This window comes from Chiloscyllium plagiosum, chromosome 23 (assembly GCF_004010195.1).
Source record: "Chiloscyllium plagiosum isolate BGI_BamShark_2017 chromosome 23, ASM401019v2, whole genome shotgun sequence".
Lineage (NCBI taxonomy): Eukaryota > Metazoa > Chordata > Chondrichthyes > Orectolobiformes > Hemiscylliidae > Chiloscyllium > Chiloscyllium plagiosum.
In genome coordinates this window covers 52,051,794-52,075,593 of record NC_057732.1, presented here as the reverse complement: position 1 = coordinate 52,075,593, position 23,800 = coordinate 52,051,794, and the positions used below count along the sequence as shown (strand labels likewise).

Below are 23,800 nucleotides of genomic sequence, written 5' to 3'. Positions count from 1 at the left end.
GGTGCACTGTGGTAAGGCTCTCCGTAGGTCTGTTGCTTTAGAGTAATTTAGAAAATAGTTAGGCAGAATCTCAAGCAGAATCTTATAGGGCATTGGACAACATTGGTTAATGGTGAGAAATCTGGCAGAATTGCATGAGACGTCCGGTGAGATCTTACTCATTGGGGGCAAGTAACTGCATTTTCCATCAAAGTTCTGGACATCAAGATGAGCTTCCTGCTAGGCAGATGCTTTATAGGGGAAGTATCGATGGTCGGCATGATGTGGAGATGCCGGGGTTGACAAAGTTAAAAATCGCAACATTCAGGTTTAGTCCAAAGGTTTATTTTGAAGTACTTGCTTTCAGACACTGCTCTTTCATCAGGTAACTAGTGGGGAGGGATAAGACACAATTTATAGGAAAAGATCAGTGTCATGCAATTAAAATGATATATTGAACAAACCTAGATTGCTGTTAAGTCTTTCATCTTTTAGAATGGGTTGCAGGTTTCTATACATTAATATGTAAATTCGAGAACTTCTTTTAAGGCATGTTCACAAGATACCTTAAGGTGACATCGCAGCTCAGACATTGTATTAAAGGTATGAGTTTAGAGTCTGTCTGTATCCTAATCTTGACTCGGGCTGATTCGATTTCCAAAGTAGGAATTTATAAAATGTTGTATGGATTGACTGCCTGCAGGTTGTGTGCTTTTTGAGCAGAAATAGAATGTATCTGCAAATGCAAATTCACTCTATAGATTTACATGTGTGGGGGGCGGTGGGGTGAATATAATGCTGAACTCATCGATCGCAAGAAACCATAATGACCTCCACAGGAGACAGACACGTGATGCAACCGATAGGGTACCCTTCGTTGTCCAGCACTTTACATGAGTGGAGAAACTACACCATGTTCTTCACAGCCTGCAACACATTATTGATGAGGATGAGCACCTTGCCAAGACCTTCCTTACACCTCCATTTCTCACCTTTGAACAACTGCCAAATTTTAAACTCACCCTTGTTCGCACCAAACTGGCAAGGCTTCAGGACACTATTGACCACAACATCGTACAACCCTGTTAAGGCAATCCCTGCAAGACGTGCCAGTGTTGACATGGATACCACTGTTACACATGGGAACACCGTCCACCATGGACTTGGCCAATGTTGTCTATCTCATACACTGCAGGTAAGGATGCCCTGAGGCATGGTACATTAGTGAGACGAAGCAGATGCTACAACAGTGGATGAATGAACACTGCGCAACAATCGCCAGACATGGATTTTCCCTCCCAGTTGGGAACACTTCAACAGTCAGGGACATTTGAACTCTGATCTTTCAGTGACCATACTCCAAGGCAGTCTTCGTGATATGCAACAAAGCAGAGTGGCCAAGCAGAGACTGATGGTCAGTTTCGGTACCCATGAGGATGGCCTCAACCGAGACCTTGAGTTCGTGTCACTCTATAGGTGACTGCACCACACAATACATTGTCACACAAGTGCACACGCACTCTTAGATAATCACGCACTCTTGCGCACACCCTGCGCACACCCTACACACTTATCCTCTCTCACACTTGTACTCCGTCACACACACACAGGCACACTTTACCAAACACACACATGTCAACACACAGTCGGTCTCACTCTCGCGCTTCTTCCAACAGCGTGGAAAGTGGCCATTTGGTTCATTGAATCTGCATTGACGCTCTTGAAGAGCTTTCCAGCTGGACCCCACCCCGTCCTCATAACCCACATTTGCTGTGGGTATTCGACCTAACCTGCACATCTCTGGACACTACAGGGCAATTATGCGTCGCCACTCCACCTAATCTGCACATCTTTGGGCTGTTGGAGGAAGCCAGAACATCTGGAGGAAACCAGAACACCCAGAAGAAACCCACACAGACACAAGCATGTGCAAACTCCACACATACAACCCAATCGAACCCGGGCCCCTTATGCTGCAAGGCAGCAGTGCTAACTACTGAGCTACCATGCTGCCCTGGCAACTCTGCCATTCTCCTCCAGACTATCGTCTTGGATGTCCAATAGTACCATTTCTGGGCAAACGTCAGGGCACTGACTTGATCGTAGCTGTCAGCAGTCCTCCATCAAGTAGAGGGCGATGGCCTTTGGTCAAGGATCCACAGCACACTCTGTCCAGTGCCAGTTGACCATCAGGTAGTCGGGTTCCTTTCTTCATAGGAGATGAAGGGCCAAATGTCAGACAGCCCGGCACATAGCTTGGCCTTTTGTGCTGTGTTGTGCACATTTTCTCCTAGAATGAGAGAAAGGATTGAGTGAGGTGAAAATGGGTGGCACAGCTGTTAATGCTGGTGGGGGAAATGTGGTGAAGCCTTTGAGTAAGTGAGTAGACCTTGCAGAGGCCATTTAGGGTTATGAGGATGGGGTGTTGGGTTGCTGAGAGCAAGTGAGGGAAAACGTTTGTCGGCTACAACAAATGGTAGAATCAAGCTAGTATTGGATGCCAGGTGTGCCTCGGCCAGTTTGAGAAAACTCATTTGGTTGTGCACTCTCAAAGCCTCCATGAAACACAACTAAATCGGCACAGCCAACAAAATAAGGTTTAGCCCTTTGATTCAGAATCAATTCTGACTCTCGTTCCTTCAATTTGATTATAATGCCTAGATTAGATTACATTACAGTGTGGAAACAGGACCTTTGACCCAACAAGTCCACACCAACCCGCCAAAGCGCAACCCACCCATACCCCTACATTTACCCCTTACCTAACACTACGGGCAATTTAGCATGGCCAATTCACCTGACCTGCACATCTTTGGACCGTGGGAGGAAACCGGAGCACCCGGAGGAAACCCACGCAGACACTGGGAGAACGTGCAAACTCCACACAGTCAGTCGCCTGAGGTGGGAATTGAACCCGGGTCTCTGGCGCTGTGAGGCAGCAGTGCTAACCATTGTGCCACGGTGCCGCCTAGTTCTTTATTTTACCTAAAACTGAAGACCAGTTGATCTGTAGTAGTTCATGACTTTCACTATGGGTTTCTTGTTAGCAAACTATGCAACTAACCTTTTTATTAAGAGTTAATTTCCTCCTTGCATAGCTAAGTGTCACAACAGACATTAATCCATAAGGGGGAAATCATGTGATTATAATGTGCATGGAAAGCATCTTCTCACGACTTTATTATGAATCCAGTATAACTATTAATACAAGCACACATATAAAATGTGTTAGCAAAATTGCATAACCTGTTTAACATAAATAGAGTAACTTTTAATGAATGCTTAAATTGTTTAATAAATGGCAAAAATAATAATCTGTGGTGGTTAATGCAGTTCCTGCTCTTCACTACTTCCTGTCCAGGAATTAGAATGAACTTGTCCCTCAGTAAAGTCAGAACCATAGAATCCCTAGTGTAGAAACAGGCCCTTTGGCCCAGCAAGAACCTCCAAAGACCAACTCATCCAGACCCATTTCCCCTATCCTATTACTCTACATTTAACCTGACTAATGCACCTAATGTACACATCCCTGAACACTATGGGCAATTTAGCATGGTCAGTTCACCTAACCTGCACATCTTTTGAATTGTGGGACGAAACTGGAGCACCTGGAGGAAACCCACGCAGACACGGGAAGACTGTGCAAATTTCACACAGACAGTTGCCCGAGGTTGGAATCGAACTGGGTCCCTGGCGCTGTGAGGCTGCAGTGCTAATTACTGAGCCACTGTGCTGCCATTATGATATTTGAAGAAACCTGACGAGGCTTCTGAAGTCTTGTGATAGCAAAAGCATTTCTCAAGCACAAATGTTCTTCTTGTGGGCATTATTCAGTGTCAATACTCTGGTGACTGGAAGTATTTGTGAACCATATCAGCAAATAGTCACCCTTTGACATGACTGGTTGTGGTAAAGATGAAAGAAAGTGATGCCAGGGAGCCAGGCACAAACATGTTTGATGTAATAATACCAAAGCTTGCAAACAAAACACAGGTTTATCAAGTGTTGCCTCTTTCTACTGAGGGATGTTAGACAAGAGCCGGTGAGAATACATGATATTGTGTTTCAGTGGCACTTTGGACTCTAGGAAAATTTACAGTTCAGGCTGAGACGATCATTTAGCCAAAACCAACTGCTCTTTTGCACCTTGTTGTGAGTTGTATGCTTCTTCTGTATAATGAGCCGCAATGTGCAGTAACCTGAGATATTGTCTGCAGCAGCCTGGAACGACCACATGGTTTAAAAGTTACAAGCCATTATGATCTTGGCAACTACAGACGGTGCTGTCCATGCCCTGTTTTGTGATTTTGCTGGCATTTCACAGTGCATTTGTGGTTTGCAAAGTGCAGCCTGAACACCACCTGTGAATAAAGTCTCCAATGTAGTATTGTCTCCTCTTTTTCTGTGCAATAGAATACCATTAACATAAAGCAAGTTAGTAAATTTATATCTACATGAAATTTATATTGGATCGACATGCTCTAGATTTTACTATAATAATTTTTGCTTTGTAACTTTTAGATAAAGTGTTTTTGTATTGGAGTTTTCCTTTTGAAGAATCGCTTAGATGGTAAGTAATATGAAATTAATATTCTGATTCTTGTTTTCACTCCTCCCTTCAATTTTTACAGGGTCGAATTGCTTGTGCCAATGTTCTAAGTGATCTTTATGCCATGGGTGTTACAGAGTGTGACAATATGTTGATGTTGCTTGGAGTCAGCAATAAAATGACAGATAAGGTAAGCTACAATATTAACAAAGACAGCCAAGTAATGCTCGTAGCATATTTAAGTTTCCAAAGTGTAATCTTTCTTTAAAGGCAATGGTCAATTAACCAACGGAACAGTAGAAATGTGAAGTAAAAAGAACTGTGTTAAATTGTAAACAAAAGCACTGGGAGTGTATAGCATCCATGGAATAAACACAATCAGCATTCCAATTTATACACTTAAGAGTCATAGAATGATATGACATGGAAACAGACCCTTCAGTCCAGCCAGTCCATGTCAATCATATTCCCAAACTAAACTAGTCCCACCTACCTGTGCTTGGCCCATATTCCTCAAAACATGTTTTATTCATATATTTATCCAAATGTCTGACATGTTGTAACTATACACACATCCACCATGTCCTCTGGAAGTTCATTCACACGTCAACCATGCTCCGTGTAAAAACAAAAAAAAAAGTTGCCCCGGTTGTCTTTTTTAAATCTTTCTCCTCTCACCTTAAAAATATGTCCCGGAGTCTTGAAATCCTCCACCCTAGGGAAAAGACACCTGCCATTCTCCACTTCTTACCTTTTTAGTTTGAAAGAAACATACAAGTCCAAGATACTTGAGACTTGGGTGTGTTCTCTTTGGAAAGAACAAGGCTAAGAGGGGATTTGATAGAGACATACAAGATGATTAGAAGATTAGATAGGGGAGACAGTGAAAGTCTTTTTCCTAGGATGATGTTAGCTTGTACAAGGGGGCATAACTACAAATTGAGGGGTGATAGATTTAAGACAGATGTCAGAGACAGGTTCTTTACTCAGTGTAGTAAGGGCGTGGAATGCCCTATCTGCCAATGTAGTTAACTCAGCCACATTAGGGAGATTTAAACAATCCTTGGATAAGCACATGGATGATGATGATGGGTTAGTGTAGGGGGGCGAGCTGAGAATAGTTTATAGGTAGGCACAACATCGAGGGCCGAATGGCGCTTTATTGTTCTATGTTCTGTACTACTTGCTGACTGACTTGCTGTGAGCAGTTTGGTACTCATAGCTTCTTTAATCAGTGTTTTGCTGAGTAAGTTAAAATATGATTAGAAGATTAGATAGGGGAGACAGTGAAAGTCTTTTTCCTAGGATGATGTTAGCTTGTACAAGGGGGCATAACTACAAATTGAGGGGTGATAGATTTAAGACAGATGTCAGAGACAGGTTCTTTACTCAGTGTGGTAAGGGCGTGGAATGCCCTATCTGCCAATGTAGTTAACTCAGCCACATTAGGGAGATTTAAACAATCCTTGGATAAGCACATGGATGATGATGATGGGTTAGTGTAGGGGGGTGAGCTGAGAATAGTTTATAGGTAGGCGCAACATCGAGGGCCGAATGGCGCTTTATTGTTCTATGTTCTGTATTACTTGCTGACTGACTTGCTGTGAGCAGTTTGGTACTCATAGCTTCTTTAATCAGTGTTTTGCTGAGTACAGTTAAAATAGCCTTCTCAGGCTCCAGGACAACATAACATTTATCTTAGAATACAGATGGAACCAGAGTTATTGTCTCCAGGCTGTAGCTGTCATTTCACAGTGCTTGAGTACTTTGACATTAGTGCTGTCCTGGTGAGTGTTTTATGTGTAACTAGAGTCATAGAGTCGCAGAGATGTACAGCATGAAAACAGACCCTTTGGTCCAACTCATCCATGCCGACCACATATCCCAACCCAATCTAGTCCCACCTGCCAGCACCTGGCCCATATCCCTCCAAACCCTTCCTATTCATATACCCATCCAAATGTCTCTTAAATGCCACTTCCTCTGGCAGCTCATTCCATACACATACCACCCTCTGTGTGAAAACGTTGCCCCTTAGGTCTTTTTTTATATCTTTCCCCTCTCGCCCTAAACCTATGCCTACTAGTTCTGGACTCTGACCCCAGGGAAAAGACTTTGTCTATTTACCCTATCCATGCCCCTCATAATTTTGTAAACCTCTATAAGGGACACTCCAGCCTGTTCAGCATCTCCCCATAGCTGAAATCCTCCAACCCTGGCAACATCCTTGTAAATCTTTTCTGAACCCTTTCAAGTTTCGCAACATCTTTCTGATAGGAAGGAGACCAGAATTGCACGCAGTATTCCAACAGTGGCCGAATTAATGTCCTGTACAGCCACAACATGATGTGCTAACTCCTGTTCTCAATACTCTGACCAATAAAAGAAAGCATACCAAACGCCGCCTTCACTATCCTACCTACCTGCGACTCCACTTTCAAGGAGCTATGAACCTGCACTCCAAGGTCTCTTTGTTCAGCAACACTCTCTACGACCTTACCATTAAGTGTACAAGTCCTGCTAAGATTTGCTTTCCCAAAATGCAGCACCTGACATTTATCTGAATTAAACTCCATCTGCCACTTCTCAGCCCATTGGCCCATCTGGTCAAGATCCTGTTGTAATCTGAGGTAACCTTCTTCGCTGTCCATTACACCTCCTATTTTGGTGTCATCTGCAAACTTAATAACTGTACCTGTTATGTTCACATCCAAACCATTTATGTAAATGACAAAAAGTAGAGGACCTAGCACCGATCTTTGTGGCACTCCATTGGTCACAGGCCTCCAGTCTGAAAAACAATCCTCCACGACCACCCTCTGTCTTCTACCTTTGAACCAATTCTGTATCCATATGGCTAGTTCTCCCTTTGTTCCATGAGATCTAACCTTGCTAATCAGTCTCCCATGGGAACCTTATCGAACGCCTTACTGAAGTCCATATAGACCACACCTACTGCTCTGCCCTCATCAATCCTCTTTGTTACTTCTTCAAAAAACTCAATCAAGTTTGAGAGACATGATTTCCCACGCACAAAGCCATGTTGACTATCCCTAATCAGTCCTTGCCTTTCCAAATACATGTACATCCTGTCCCTCAGGATTCCCTCCAACAACTTGCCCACCACCGAGGTCAGGCTCACTGGTCTATAGTTCCCTGGCTTGTCCTTACTACCCTTCTTAAAACAGTGGCACCACGTCAGCTAACTTCCAGTCTTCCGGCACCTCACCTGTGACTATCGCTGATATAAATATCTCGGTGAGAGGCCCAGCAATCACTTCTCTAGCTTCCTGCAGAGTTCTAAGGTACACCTGATCAGGTCCTGGGGATTTATCTATCTTTAACCGTTTCAAGACATCCAGCACTTCCTCCTCTGTAATCTGGACATTTTGCAAGGTGTCACCATCTATTTCACTACTTTCTATATCTTCCATATCCTTTTCCACAGTAAATACTGATGCAAAATACTCATCTAATATCTCCCCCATTTTCTGTGGCTCCACCACAAAGGCTGCCTTGCTGATCTTTGAGTGGCCCTATTCTCTCCCTAATTACCCTTTTGTCCTTAATGTATTTGTAAAAACTCTTTGGATTCTCCTTAATTCTATTTGCCAAGGCTATCTCATGTCTCCTTTTTGCCCTCCTGATTTTCCTCTTAAGTATACTCCTATTGCCTTATACTTTTCTAAGGATTCACTTGATCTATCCGGTCTATACCTTACATATGCTTCCTTCTTTTTCTTAACCATACCCTCAATTTCTTTAGTCATCCAGCATTCCCTCTACCCATCAGCCTTTCCTTTCACCTTAACAGGAATATACTTTCTTTGGATTCTTATCTCATTTCTGAAGGCTTCCCATTTTCCAGCCGTCCCTTTACCTGCAAACATCTGCCCCAACCGGCTTTCAAAAGTTCTTGCCTAATACCGTCAAAATTGGCCTTTCTCTGATTTAGAACTTCAACTTTTAGATCTGGTCTATCCTTTTCCATCACTATTTTAAATCCAATAGAATTATAGTCGCTGGCCCCTAAGTGCTCTCCAGTCACCTGCCCTGCCTTATTTCCCAAGAGTAGATCAAGTTTTGCACCTACTCTAGTTGGTCCATTGACATACTGAATCAGAAAATTTTCTTGTACACACTTACCAATTTGCTCTCCATCTAAACCCTTAACACTATGGCAGTCCCAGTCTATGTTTGGAAAGTTAAAATCTCCTACCATAACCACCCTATTACTCTTACAGATAGCTAACTCCTTACAAGTTTGTTTCTCAATTTCCCTCTGACTATTAGGGGGTCTATAATACAATCCCAGTAAGGTGATCATCCCTTTCTTATTTCTCTGTTCCACCCAAATAACTTCCCTGGATGTATTTCTAGGAATATCCTCCCTCAGCACAGTTGTAATGCTATCCCTTTTCAAGAATACCACTCCTCCTCCTCTCTTGCCTCCCTTTCCATCCTCCCCTGTAGCATTTGAATCCTGGAGCATTAAGCTGCCAATGCTGCCCATCCCTAAGCCATGTTTCTGTAATTACTATGATATCCCAGTCCCAGGGCATCCTAACCATGCCCTGAGTTCATCTGCCTTCCCTGTTAGGCCCCTTGCATTGAAATAAATGCAGTTTAATTTATTAGTCCTACCTTGTCCTTGCCTCCCCTGACTGTGTTTGACTCGCTTCTGTTCTCAACTGTACCAGTCTCCGATTGATCTATTTCCTCTCTATCTCCCTGGGCGCCCCCCCCCCCGCTCTTACTAGTTTAAATCCTCCCAAGCAGCTCTAGCAATTCCCCTTCTAATTTAGGTGCAATCCGTCCTTCTTGTAAAGGTCACTTCTACCCCAAAAGAGATTTCAATGATCCAAAAATGTGAATTCTTCTCCCATACACCAGCTTCTCAGCCTTGCATTCATCTGCTCTATCCTCCTTTTCCTGCCCTCACTAGCTCGTAGCACCGGGAGTAATCCAGATATTACTATTCTCGAGGACCTCCTTTTTAACTCTCTGTAATCTCCCTTCAGAATCTCATCCTTTTCCCTTCCTATGTCATTGGTTCCAATGTGGACAATGACCTCTTCCTGGCCCCTCTTCCCCCATGAGAACATTCTGCACCCTCTGAGACATCCTTGATCCTGGCACCCGGGAAGCAACGCACCATTCTGTTGTTTTTTTTTGCTGCTGGCCTGAGAAACTTCTGTCCATACCACGGACTAGAGAATCCCCTAATACAATTGATCTCTTGGAACCCGATGTACCCCTCATTGCATTAGAGCCAGTCTCAATGCCAGAAACTTGGCTGTTCGTGCTACGTTCTCCTGAGAATCCATCAACCCCTACATTATCCAAAACAGCATACCTGTTTGAAATGGGTATAGCCGCAAAAGACTCCTGCACTAGCTGCCTACCTCTCTTCCTTTCCTGGAGTTAACCCAACTATGTGACTGTGTATCTGAGATCCTCCTCCTCGTCCTCCATATTTTAAGTTTAGTCAAGAGACATATCTCCAAAATCACATATAATCGACAACGAACCCACTCTAGTCACTACTGCAGCCTTTCTGTAGGCCTCTTAAAACAATTAACTTATCTGGTTCTGTGCTGTGGACTTCACTCAACAGTTCCTCCAAGATCAGTCTGAAAAGTAAAGACTGCTGGCTAAGTTGGTAAAGCAGTTTAATGATTTTGTTTTTAAAAATATAACTTAAAATGTTATAAATAGAGAGATTTTGGTTATAATCATTCAAGAAGAATACGGAACTTTGTCTAGTGTTCTAGTTTTCTGGGGTGAATTTATGGTTGTATGAAAGTGCAATGAACTGACATGGCACTTCATGACAGAGAATCTGTGGAATCCACTTTTGTACATAGCTGAATACGTGTTGTAGGGTAAATTTGCCAGAGGTCTTGAAACAGCCATTCCTCACTGTGTTAGCCAGAACCTGAATATCTAGACCAAGGTATAATGCTTTTACGAAGAAAAACAACCACTTGAACCCTACCCTATAAAACTACATGCTGTCAATACTTGGAAGGGATTTTTTTTTTTGTCACTCTACTAAGAGTGCATTTCATGCTTCAAGTCAGTTCTGGTATGGAAGTTGGTATCAATAATAACTGCTCATACTAAGATTTTACTATAGAATTTGTTTTTTTAGTCTTGGGGAACTATTAGTTTTATCAGTTGATAGTTTATCTTTTCCTATGGTCCCTGTTGGTATTTGTCCAGCAAATATTCAGAAAAAGAATGCCGTTGTTAATTGCAGGGAGTATGGACTGCATGCATTTTTATATTCCATGGATTATGATAGGTCAGCATGAAAGCAGAAATAATTCAAATGTAGACTACAGTAATTAGATCAGTAGTGTAAACCATTTTCATGCTGTTACCCTTTTACACCAGGTTTGAACCCAGTTCCAATCTCTTCTGATCACTAGTAAAAAGGCTGCTATCTGAATTGGATTTGGGCAATTTAAGGTTAGGGTTTAATTGTTAATCACAGCCCAAAGTTGCTACTTTGCACTCACAATAAGCAAACTCACTTAAGAGACCTATGTGGGTGCCTCGAGTGAAATATTAAACAATTCAAATTGATCCGTTGGAGTATTGAGCTACTTGTCCTGGAACTGTGTAAACTAAATGTTTACATCAGTGTCTATTTTGCATTGTTTTCTGAAACTTGCATGTTTACTGATTTAAGGAGTTCTGACTCAGGATTGACCACTCAACAACTTTGTGCTGCAAAGAACAGCCTTTTTCAAATCCTTGGAATCAGGAACTTCAAATAGAATAACTAATGAATAAAATAGAACTAAGTTATTTTAGTTAAATAGATTGGGTTAACCGAAATGAATGCCTTCATATTGGCTCCTTCCAGGCCAAGCATCACATCTGCTTTTGAGAGGTTGGGGCTATTTCATATGATTGGGAAATTGGCAGCACATCTGTATTTAACCCAGTCATGTATCAGTCTCTAACGTCATAGTTTAATGAACAATAAGTAGAAAATAGTTTTGATTTGACTTTTTTTAAAACAATTGCTAATTATTGATAATTGATATTGGCTTTCGTACATCATTTGTAATCCAAGTATTTTAAAATAAGTGAATTAATTAGGTGTGCAACACAAAATTTATATCCTGACTTGTATAACATTTTGTAAAATTTTTAAGAGGTGGAACTGGTTTTGAAAAATATTAAGTTAATCTTAAAGTCTAATTGTGTTTTACATACAGGAGCGGGACAAAGTAATGCCACTAATAATACAGGGTTTTAAAGATGCAGCAGATGAGGCAGGTACATCGGTAACTGGTGGACAAACGGTATTAAACCCGTGGATCATTTTAGGAGGTGTGGCCACAACAGTGTGCCAACCAAATGAATTCATCATGTAAGTTTAATCATTGGTATCTGTAACTATTCTAACACAAAAATGTTTCAGATGTATATTGGATCAAAGATTATGGATATTTTTGCCTTGTTCAAGATAAATGCTTGTCTTTGTGGTTTAGGGATTTTTCATTTAAAGTTTCTATTGAATTTACTGCTAAATTTTGAGGGATTGAATGTAAACTGAAAAGGGTTGGAACTGATAGCTGTGGAGCCACAATATAACAGTTTGTACTGCTTTGTTTTCCACTCTGAACAGACCTGTTAACAATCTGTGTAACTCATTTAAAGCAGCCAATAGTGAACTCTTCCAATCACTTAAGGATTACAATCCAATTGACACAAGATGCCAGATGATATGGCACTAAACAAATTGTCAATATGTCAACATTGTCAAAATCTTGCATTATGTGCAATCAATATTCAAGTCCTCACTAAAGAATAAAAATAGCCCTGGAAAGGTAGGTAACGGGTTTCTTCAATGCATTGTAGTAATTAGATATTGCAAATGGACAAAATGTCAGATATTTCTTCATTCCCATGGGAATTTACAGTCGTCATATCTTTTAAAAATGCACCTGGGATGTTGAAATAGAAGCCCAGTCCATTCCTATAAATTTTAGACAAAATGTCTTCAAATACTCATGACTGCAGTTTGGTTGCATTCAATATATATTGTATTGGTTTTCATGACTTTGGAAAAAAAAGTCTCTGAACTTCTGTGGTAATTTTAAGTTGCAGATGTGATTTGATCAAATGTCATTCGTAAAACGTAAATTTTTATAAAGCTTAACTCCTCGCTCTGTCAATGTACTGCTTTATCTTTTTCTGAACCGACTTTTAAAGCACAAATATTAGTTGAACTCGTCTTTCAGTCATTATCTTTGAGATGGAAAGCTCACCATTTGGCATTTATGATCACAGCCTTGTCATGCCACTTTGACAACAGTATTTTTGAGTATTGACGACCCAATGAATTTTTTTTTACTGTGAATGTTAGTGGATTCTGAAACTTATTCATTTTTGGTTACTCAGAATATGATATTATTCTCCAACAAAGCCTGAAACCAATAGAAGAATTTTTTTAACAAGTTTGCCTCTTCCAAAAAGTAAACTTTTAACGTGATCTTGTCCATTAGAACTTATCATTTTGACAGGTTGGGCATTCAGTTTTATGGTGAATCCAAATATTTTGTGGTTTGTTGTACGACTAATTGGCTACCTCTAATTGTATATGTAGTATTAGACTTGTCTTTTCACACCCTCAATGTTTGAGACTTCAGGCTTTAACTAGTCATAAGTTATATTTAATTACGGTCTGATCATTTAAATCCAATAATAATTGCAAGAAAGACAAATGACTTAATTTGAGGAAGCCCTGAAAGAAATCTGAAATAATAGCTGCTTTCTCATATTGTTCTTAGAAAGTATCTGGCCTCTCTCCAGCTTTACTGAAGCTGAACCTGAAGCCTCCAGGAACTTACAGGGGTGGATTTGCACCCTCATTCTTGACAGTCTTGGAACACTGAAGTGCTATGTTGCCCTCTGGTGCTGATGTTTTGGTATTTTCCTTATTTCACTAACTTTGTAACATAAACACAGCCTTAAAAAAATGTTTAGGGGCAAGGCTACCACTAGGTGGTACACCACGCACACGCAGAACTGGAACATTCTGTCAATGCAGTGTGGTCTGGGGCTGGAGCAGGGGACCCAAGATTGGAGGACTTTAGATTAGATTCCCTACAGTGTGGCGGGAGGCCCTTCGGCTCAACAAGTCCACACTGACCCTCCGAAGAGCAACCTACCCAGACCCATTCCATCGCTGACTAATGCACCTTACACTATGGGCAATTTAGCATGGCCAATTCACCTAACCTGCGCATTTTTGGACTGTGGGAGGAAACCGGAGCACCCAGAGGAAATTCGCGCAGACACAGGCAGAACGTGCAAAATCCACACAGACAGTTGCCAGAGGCAGGAATTGAACCCGGGTCCCTGGCACTGTGAGGCAGCAGTGCTAACCGTTGAGCCACCGTCCCACCCTATGTGCAGATTTAACTTATTTTAAGATCAGTGCAGTCACATATTCAATTAGTGATCACTTTGGGCAGCAAACTTCAGTATGCTGGCTTCAAAATATAACAAAAAAGGAAGATATGCTAAATATTTCTGAATTACTGATCAGACCCCAGCTAGAGTATTAACACTGTGTCACATACAGGGGCAAACTGACAATTCTGCACATACACAAACAGCTCCCATTGCCCATTTTTAATAATATATTGCACTGAGAGCATACACTTTGCTTTATAAAATGTGAAAAATTTCACTTGGCTTTTTTATGTCCATTATAACTGAGAAGTTCTTAAGTTTAATTTTGTCTCATCTTGGGCAAAAGAGTGATCATGTTGTTGAGTTGACATCCAAGCCCACAGTTTGAAGCAAGCAGAATTAGTCAAGCAGCTGTTGAAAGTACATGGATGTAGATTTTATCTAAAGAGCAACCACACTGGATTGTTAAGCACCCTGGGTTACAGTAGCCCACCAGACTCCAGGCTTGCACATAAATATTGGTGAGTTGGGAAGGGTTTGGGAGTCTACAAATTCAAAACCAACAAAAGAGATTGATGGTAAGAACAAGACAAGCAAGCATTGTGGGGAGAATATGATAATCCTATGTTTGAGAAGTCAGTAGTAGGTTTTTCACTTGCCACACCATGATTTTCTTTGCAGTGGGAAATTGTAGTGGAAAGTTGTTTGTCTATTTTCCCAATAAAGGAAGTAACTTAAGAACTGTTAGTAAACTGTTGCTTTCTTGAGTGAAACAAAGTGATTATTTTATAAACTGTAATTGATATGAATTATGAAAACTAGTGACTTGTACAACCATATACTGTAACAGTTACGTGCTCTAAAATACTTTTCAGTCCAATTGAAAATGTGCCATCAATAAATGTCATTCATGAGTCTGTTGTTTTCCCACAATGTACAGATTATTTTTAACCCTTTTAAAAATCTGTTCTGTGTTTTCCACTATTATTGTTTAAGTTTTTCAGTGTGTGTAAAAATATTCTTGCATCCTTCTATTTCCTTTTTAGAAGTTTAGTGAAATTGATATGCCAGGGTAATTTTGTTGCATTTCCAAGACAAGTTCTCAGGGTGCTGATTTGCCTTGTACTAAAAATAGTTCAATGGTTATCAGTACATATCGCCAACATTTTCGTAACTTCATATGCAAATAAGTTAGAGCCAGGCTTGTGACTAATGACATTGATCCTGTTTTGCTGCAATTATATTTAAATAATGCTTTTCATTGACTTTTCTCTCAAAACAAATGGGAAAAAGGTATTAATTTTGTATGATTTTACAAGAGTTTGAAATCAAAGCAGTTTATAGATCTTAAATTATGGATGTGTTGTGCAACTTTGTTTGACTCAGTGCTTTTTTAAAAAAAAATTATGATATTAAAAACAATCATGTCATTTATATAATTTAGTTTCACTCTATAGAACGATACAGTGCTGAGTGGATTCATAGGCCATCCATAGACTTGACTAAATCTTCTGTTTTGAGCTAATTTAATTTGCACAGTTGTTAGTGTTGGATGTTATTCAGAAGTTTCAGCATTTAGCTTAACTGATAAGTTACCAACTGAAGTAACAAAGCATTCATGATGCACTTCTTTATGGTATGGTGAAATTATTTTGCAGGCCGGACAATGCAGTGCCAGGCGATGTTTTGGTACTAACAAAACCACTTGGAACTCAAGTAGCAGTTGCTGTGCACCAGTGGCTTGATATAGTAAGTAATTTTGACATTTATAATGGTGCAGTATTTAACTAAATTGTTTCTACCTGTAATCACCAAAAAAAAATGAGTATTTGAGTAATGCTCAAAATTCAATTTAAAACTGTATGTTTGTCCCTTGATTTTTAATTCTTATGATTGTATTGATGAAAACTCTAGTCATGCCACAAGATGATCCTTCACATGTTTAGTTTCTTTGTAAACTTAAAAAGTTCTACATTTGTACACTTATTTCTCATTGGCTATTTGAAAAGCGATAAGTTTTGGTTGATGGCATTCTGGTGGTTGAATTTCCATATTATATGTAGACATGAGTAATTTTAGGACTTTTAATCCCTGACATGTAGAGTAGCCTGCTTTGCAAAGCTCATTGCAAATTCAGCCATGCTTTGCATTTGATCACCATCCATTAAACAATTCCTGATCAATAACATTTGTTGCCAGGAGTGCACATTTCTAAACCTATTTTTAATTTACAGAAGTATTTTCAGTATAATTCTACATTAATTATAATTTTATATTATCTGTACCATATTTTTACTAACAGCCAGAAAAATGGAATAAGATTAAGCTTGTTGTCACTCAAGAAGATGTGGAGTTGGCCTACCAGGAAGCAATGATGAACATGGCACGATTAAACAGAACCGGTATGTCCTAAGTGATTTGTTTCATCGTTGATAATTAATGCTGTAAGAATATCTAAATAATTTGTCCTTATAAAAAAAATTCTCTTTGTCATTTCGAATGTACACGAGATTTTATAATATTATAAAAATGCTGATGATGCTGGTCGTCTTTTATAAATAGATGGCTGTTCTGTGATATTCTATTTGAAGTACAGAAGTTGTTGCCTAACTCTGTCATCCTCTGTAGAAGAAAAGACTCTCCACTCCCCCCTCTCCCAACCACACATTTTTGGAGTAATATGAGAATGTAGGAAGATTATTTAAGTTCATTTACAGCTTTGATTATTAATGTTATCACTGAGTTAAGTCAAATACTAATCATCCTCCATTAATAGATTTGCTGAATTGAGCAGGCAAACTTTTGACATGTTATCAGCCTGCTTAGTCTGTTATAATGTTGTCTCTACTGCTTTGTTTTTCCCATCTGCCTCCTTTCCGGCCAGAATAGAGAATGTGGCTGAACACTAGCCAATCATTATTAAAATTGAAACACTTTTCCATATCTATGCTAAATGCTTTTTGCTTAAAAATTAATGAACTTTAGAAGTTGAAGTACAAATGAATATCAATTTAAACTAAAATTGCAAAATTAAGTATGACTGTATGTAATTACATAATGGATTATTATTCTAGCCTGTGGATTACCAGTCCATTAATATATATATTACATTATCAAGTTGAGGTTTTTTTTAAAGACTCTTGAAATTCAATTATGGGCTACTTATTAATTTTTTACGAACATCTTTTTCACTCTTGATTACTCATTAAGTGTTGCAGTCCTATTACCGCAGTACTTTTGTATTTACAAAGAAGCAGAATTGGAAGGATTTGTTAGTATTGTCAATCTATCTAAAAATACATCACCCACACACCCACCAAAACGTGAAGCCACAACACACAAGGAATATATTTATTTCTTGAACACAACTGTATTTAGATTTACATAAAAGAACTAGCAAAAGTTAGCAATAAACGTTTCTCCCCAAAATAATTTACATGCTTCTACGTACAAAAAGTCATCACTCCCAAAGTCTAGTGAGATCACAGCTAATGCAGTTTCATAATGTGCATACAAAGCTGGAAAATTTTAATAAGGTAGTTAGTATACTTGTTACTGCTTTTGCACATGTTAATCACAAGTTTGCAATTAACAATTTTACAACATCCACAACGTTTTCCATTATAGTTGCTCCTGAACATATGTTGCCTTAAGCCGGAGATTCCACATTGATTTGCAAGGAATTCATTACATCTGTGATTTCAAATGTTCTTAGTTCCTAGTAAACTGAGCATTGTTTTGTTAACGGTTTTCTCTTCTTTGCAGATGCCTTCGTCCTGTCCTTTGTAGTTCCCCTCACCTTCCACTCATGCATCCTACCACGTCTGCCCTTCCTTTTTTGCAGCTTAACTTTTAGACTTTATGCTCCTCTTAATAAAACTTAAGAAATTGGATGCTTTCATAACCACACTCTCAACCCGTCCTTCCATCTTCAATGATACATTGTTCCCGAACCTCCTCTAGAATTGTAAAGTTTTCCAGGGATATAATGATCATTAGGAGAAAAAAAGAAAAAACGAACCATTAAAAACTAAAGAGATTACCTTTGTGTGAAAAAGAAACATAATCTTAATGAATACTTTGCATTTGTCTTCATTAAGGAGGGAGACATTCAGTTGAAAGAGTGCAAAAAAATTAGATGTGATAAGGAAATATTAAGGTTATTGGTCAGGTGTCCAATGTGGCTCACTTGCTAGAAGCTACATAAAGTCATATGCAGGAACATGTCCCCTGCAGGAACAAGGAATGTGTCTAGGCATTGGCATCTTTTGAATTAAACAGTGAGAACAGTGGAGGCTGACAACCATTTTCAAGTCGTCCCTGGCTTCAGACATTGTGCTTACAAATGTTAATGTACATTTGTTCAAAAGGGAGAAAGGGGGAGACCAAGTACCAGCCTATGCTTGGTGATGGGAAGATTACTAGGGAAATGGAATTCTGAAGGGTGCTATTCATCATCATTTGGAAGGCAGTCAAATCGATTCAGGACAGTCAGCATGGATTTGTTATGGGATAATTATGACCAACTTGAATTAATTCTTTTGAGGGAGGTAACAAGGAAGAGGATAACATGGTCGATGTAGTTTCTTAGATTTTAGGAAAACTTTTCTCAAGGTTCCAGACGGTAGAATTGGAAGAAAAGTAGATGTTCCTGGGACTCCAGGGCAAGTAGTGGGTTGGCTGTCTAGAAAATCAATCGTTATTCTTTGTAATTTTTGTGATTGAAAGGCTGTTTCTGCTGGCGTTTTACTGGCCTCACCACTAATATCCCTTGTATTAGGTGATGCATAGCACAGATTTAAACTTAAGCGAATGGGGAATTAATAAGTTTGCAGTTGGAAAAATTGGACGTGTTGGTAATAAAGAAAGCTGTAACCTGCAAGAGAATACCAACAGACTACAAAGGTAGGCACATTAGTGGCACGAGTATTCCCCACTATCCAAAAGTAGAGTATTCCCAGGAAACCTTTTGTAAGCCGAAAATGATATAAAGCAAAGGTGCATGATTTATATGGGGAAAATTTTGCTGTTTTTCGTAAGTGAAAATCCTCTTCAGATTTGTAAAAATAGTTACTAATGGAGGTCTTTCGTAAAAGCGAAATTGTATAAAGTGAACGTTCGAAAAGCGGGGGATATCTGTAATTGAAATTCAACCAGGAGAAGTTCCGTCCCTTTTACAAGTCCACTGATGACACCACTATAGTCAGTCGAATCACAGATGGTGATGAAACAGACTACAGATGGGATGTGGAAGACCTGGAAAAATAGTGCACGGAGAACAACGTAGCTCTCAATGCCGGCAAAACCAAGGAACTCATTATTGACTTTCGGCTGGGTGTTACTCATGCGCCCCTAGACATTAACAGCACAGAGGTGGAATGAGTGGAGAGTGTCAAACTCCAGAGAGTGGTCATCCACAACAAGCCACTTTGAACTCTTCATGTGGAGGCACTGGTTACAAAGGCCCAACAACATCTCTTCCTTGGGCAGCTGAGGAAATTTGACATGGCGAATATCCTTGCCAACTTTTACAGGTGTGCCATCTGTCTGGATGTATCACTACCTGGTATGGCAACTGTACCATTCAAGATTGGAGACGGTTACAGAGAGTGGTGAACTTGCCCTGGACAATCACAAAGGCCAACTTCCCATCTATAGAATCCATCCACCAGGCCCGCTGTCAAAGAAAGGCTGCCAGCATTCTCAAAGGTCCATCCCATCCTGACAATGTTTTTCAACAACCTCTACCATCGGAGAGAAGGTACAGAAGCCTGAGCACATGCACCAGCTGGTTTAGAAACAGGTTTCTACCCTATTATTTTTCAAATAATGAATGGACTCTCAAACTCTTAACATTTGCCTGTGCCGGTGTTTGTTTTTTGCCACTGTTTACCTACTATTTATTTAACTCTGTGATCTGCCTTTATTGCTCCCAAGACAAAGCTTTTCACTGTGCCTCGGCACACATAACAATCAATTTAATTCAACTCAAGTATGAATGTGTAATGCATTTGGAGAGGGCAAGCAAGGTAAAGAAATTCACAACAAACGGCAGGAAAATATGTCTGCATCCTGGAGAGGAAGGTAGCCAAACAGCTAGAAAAAGTGTCAGGAATGAGATGCTTTATTTTAATAATTGAGGCAGGGAAGATTACGCTAGAATTACATCAACATGGGCCAAGCCACAGCTAAAGTACTGTGTGCAGTCTGGTCACTGCATCGCAGGAAGTATGTGATCGTACTAGAGAGGAGATTAATGAGGATGTGTCAGTTCTGGAGAATTTTAGTTACAGGGAAAGATTAAATTGGATGAGTAGATGTTCTCTCTAAACCACATTGCCACGCAGTAATCTCAATCTCTCATTCTCTCACTCACTCACTCCATGACAATGTTCCACTATCCCTCCTCATCAGGGGAGGTCTGATGGCTTGGTGATATCATCACTAGACTCATGAAACTCCGCTAATGTTCTTGGGACCTGGGTTTGAAAATATGTCATAGCAGATGCTGGAATTTGAATTCAGTAAATTTTATAATAAAATCTGCGATTAAGAATCTACTACTGACCATGAAACCATTGCTGGTTGTCGGGAAGGAAATCTGCCATCCTTATTTTGTCTGGTCTACTTCTGGCTCTCAACCCATAGCAATGTGATTGACTCAACTGCACTCTGAAATGGCCCAGCAAGCCACTCAGTTCAAGAGCATCTAGGGGTGGGTAATAAATGCCAGCGACGCCACATGACCCATGAGTGAAATTTTTAAAACATTAAGTTTTCCTCCTCATCTCTGCAACCTTCACCTTGTGAATGACACCATTTGGTTGTATGTTTACCATTGCCATATTAAATGGTTTTGTCTGTTCTTCATTTCACTGTTGCTCTTGAAATATCTTGTTTGTTTTCAGAAGATTGGGGCAATATTCTTTTGAAATCTGTCATTGAGGTTTTTTTTCTATTATTTACATTTTCAAAAAATGATAAACTATGTTGGAGACTTGACATCCTATTTCATTGAAAGCTAATAGAAATCCTTTATCTCCAAGAATATTCTTTCCTCATATCTTGATACTGTTTATTCTTAATAAAAACAGAAATTGCTGGAAAAGCTCAGCAAGTCTGGCAACGTCTGTGAAGAGAAATAGTGTTAATGTTTCAGGCCTAGTGATCCTTCATCAGAAGTGATAGCTCGGAAAATGTCAGTTTTTATGCAGAAGATAGGGTAGGGGAAGGGAGTAAGGAGTAAACGAAAGATGGGGATAGAGCCCAAAGAGACACAAGAAGAGTTGGACAGACAAAGGAGTGGGTAACAATCTGTCTGGCAGGGTGAATAGCTGTTAATGGGGACTGTTAGTGGCTGATAATGGGATGTGTGTTGTAGCAGAAAATATGATCACCAGTCAGTATGTGGATGTATCTACTAGAGAAGGTGCAAAACTTGACCTACTCTTGGGAAATAAGGCAGGGCAGGTGACTGAGGTGTCAGTAGGGGGAGCACTTTGGGGCCAGCGACCATAATTCTATTTGTTTTAAAATCGTGATGGAAAAGGATAGACCAGATCTAAAAGTGGAAGTTCTAAATTGGAGAAAGGACAATTTTGACGGTATTGGGCACAAACTTTCGAAAGCTGATTGGAGGCAGATGTTCGCAGGTAAAGGGACGGCTGGAAAATGGAAGCCTTCAGAAATGAGATAACGAGAATCCAGAGAAAGTATATTCCTGTTAGGGTGAAAGGGAAGGCTGGTAGGTATAGGGAATGCTGGATGACTAAAGAAATTGAGGGTTTGGTTAAGAAAACAAAGGAAGCATATGTCAGCTACAGACAGGATAGATCGAGTGAATCTTTAGAAGAGTATAAAGGAAGTAGGAGTATACTTATGAGGGAAATTAGGAGGGCAAAAAGGGGACATGGTAAATAGAATTAAGGAGAATCCAAAGGGTGTTTACAAATATTTGAAGGACAAAAGGGTAACTATGGAGAGAATAGGGCCCCTCAAAGATCAGCAAGCCTGCCTTTGTGTGGAGCCACAGAAAATGGGGGAGATACTAAATGAATATTTTGCATCAGTATTTATTGTGGAAAAGGATATGAAAGATATAGACTGTAGGGAAATAGATGGTGATACCTTGCAAAATGTCCATATTACAAAGGAGGAAGTGCTGGATGTCTTGAAACGGTTATAGGTGGATAAATCCACAGGACTTGATCAGGTGTACCTGAGAACTCTGTGGGAAGCAAGAGAAGTGATTGCTGGGCCTCTTGCTGAGGTATTTGTATCAACAATAGTCACAGGTGAGGTGCCAGAAGACTGGAGGTTGGCAGACGTGGTGCCACTGTTTAAGAAGGGCGGTAAAAACAAGCCAGGGAACTATAGACCTGTCAGCCTGACCTCAGTAGTGGGAAAGTTGTTGGAGGGAATCCTGAGGGAAAAGAAAGATGTTGTGAAACTTGGAGAGATGTTGCCAGAGTTGGAGGATTTGAGCTATAGGGAGAGGCTGAACAGGCTGGGGCTGTTTTCCCTGGAGCGTCGGAGGCTGAGTGGTGACCTTATAGAGGTTTACAAAATTGAGGGGCACGGATAGGGTAAATAGGCAAAGTCTTTTCCCTGGGGTGGGGGGAGTCCAGAACTAGAGGGCAGAGGTTTAGGGTGAGAGGGGAAAGATATAAAAGAGACCTAAGGGGCAACTTTTTCACGCAGAGGGTGGTGCGTGTATGGAATGAGCTGCCAGAGGATATGATGTTGGCTAGTACAATTGCAACATTTAAGAGGCATTTGGATGGATATGTGAATAGGAAGGGCTTGGAGGGACATGGGCCGGGTGCTGGCAGGTGGGACTAGATTGGGTTGGGATATCTGGTCGACGTGGACAGGTTGGATTGAAGGGTCTGTTTCCATGGAGAAAGTGAGGTCTGCAGATGCTGGAGATCAAAGTTGAAACTTTATTGCTGGAACAGCACAGCAGGTCAGGCAGCATCCAGGGAACAGGAGATTCGACGTTTCGGGGGCACATTTCCATACTGTACATCTCTACCTGGTGTGTGGGGAAGAGGGTTGGGGGCTGGGACATGAGAGAGCTCAAGTCTTAAAGTTAATATTGAGTCATGAAGACTGCAGGGTCCCCAAGTGGAAAATGGGGTGTTTTTCTTCCAGCTCATGCTGAGCTTCGCTGGAGCACTGCAGCAAGCCTGAGACAGAGATATTGGCCAAGTAACAGGATGGTGTGCTGAAGTAGCAGGCAACTGGAATCTCCACCTCATTTCTGCTGGCAGAGCACAGATGTTCCATAAAATGATCACCTGGTCTGTGCTGTGTTTCCCCAATGTAGAGGAGACCACATTCCAGACCAAAGGGGTAGCCATGGGCACACGTATGGGCCCCAGCTATGCATGTCTCTTTGTTGGCTATGTAGAGCAGTTGAACTTCCATAATTACACCGGCACCACTCCCCACCTCTTCCTCCGCTACATTGATGACTGCATTGACGCCACCTCATGCTCCCGCGAGGAGGTTGAGCAATTCATCAACTTCACCAACACATTCCACCCCGACCTTAAATTTACCTGGACCATTTCTGACACCTCCCCTTCCTGGACCTCTCCATTAATGACGACCGACTTGACACTGACATTTTTTTTACAAACCCACCGACTCCCACAGCTACCTGGATTACACCTCTTCCCACTCTACCTCTTGCAAAAATGCCATCCCGTATTCCCAATTCCTCCGCCTCCGCCATATCTGCTCCCAGGAGGACCAGTTCCACCATAGAACACACCAGATGGCCTCCTTCTTTACAGACCCCAATTTCCCTTCCCACGTGGTGAAAGATGC

At 40.6% G+C, this 23,800-nt stretch overlaps 1 protein-coding gene across 1 annotated transcript in view; it reads left to right on the top strand.

Annotated features, from left to right (window-relative positions):
• Positions 1-23,800, top strand: part of sephs1 (selenophosphate synthetase 1) — a 56,717-nt gene that overhangs the window by 24,659 nt on the left and 8,258 nt on the right. Inside the window, exons 4-7 of the mRNA XM_043714177.1 lie at positions 4,611-4,718; positions 11,761-11,915; positions 15,625-15,715; positions 16,269-16,368. Of these exons, the coding sequence (XP_043570112.1) occupies positions 4,611-4,718; positions 11,761-11,915; positions 15,625-15,715; positions 16,269-16,368 (454 nt within the window). The remainder of the gene's footprint in view (positions 1-4,610; positions 4,719-11,760; positions 11,916-15,624; positions 15,716-16,268; positions 16,369-23,800) is intronic.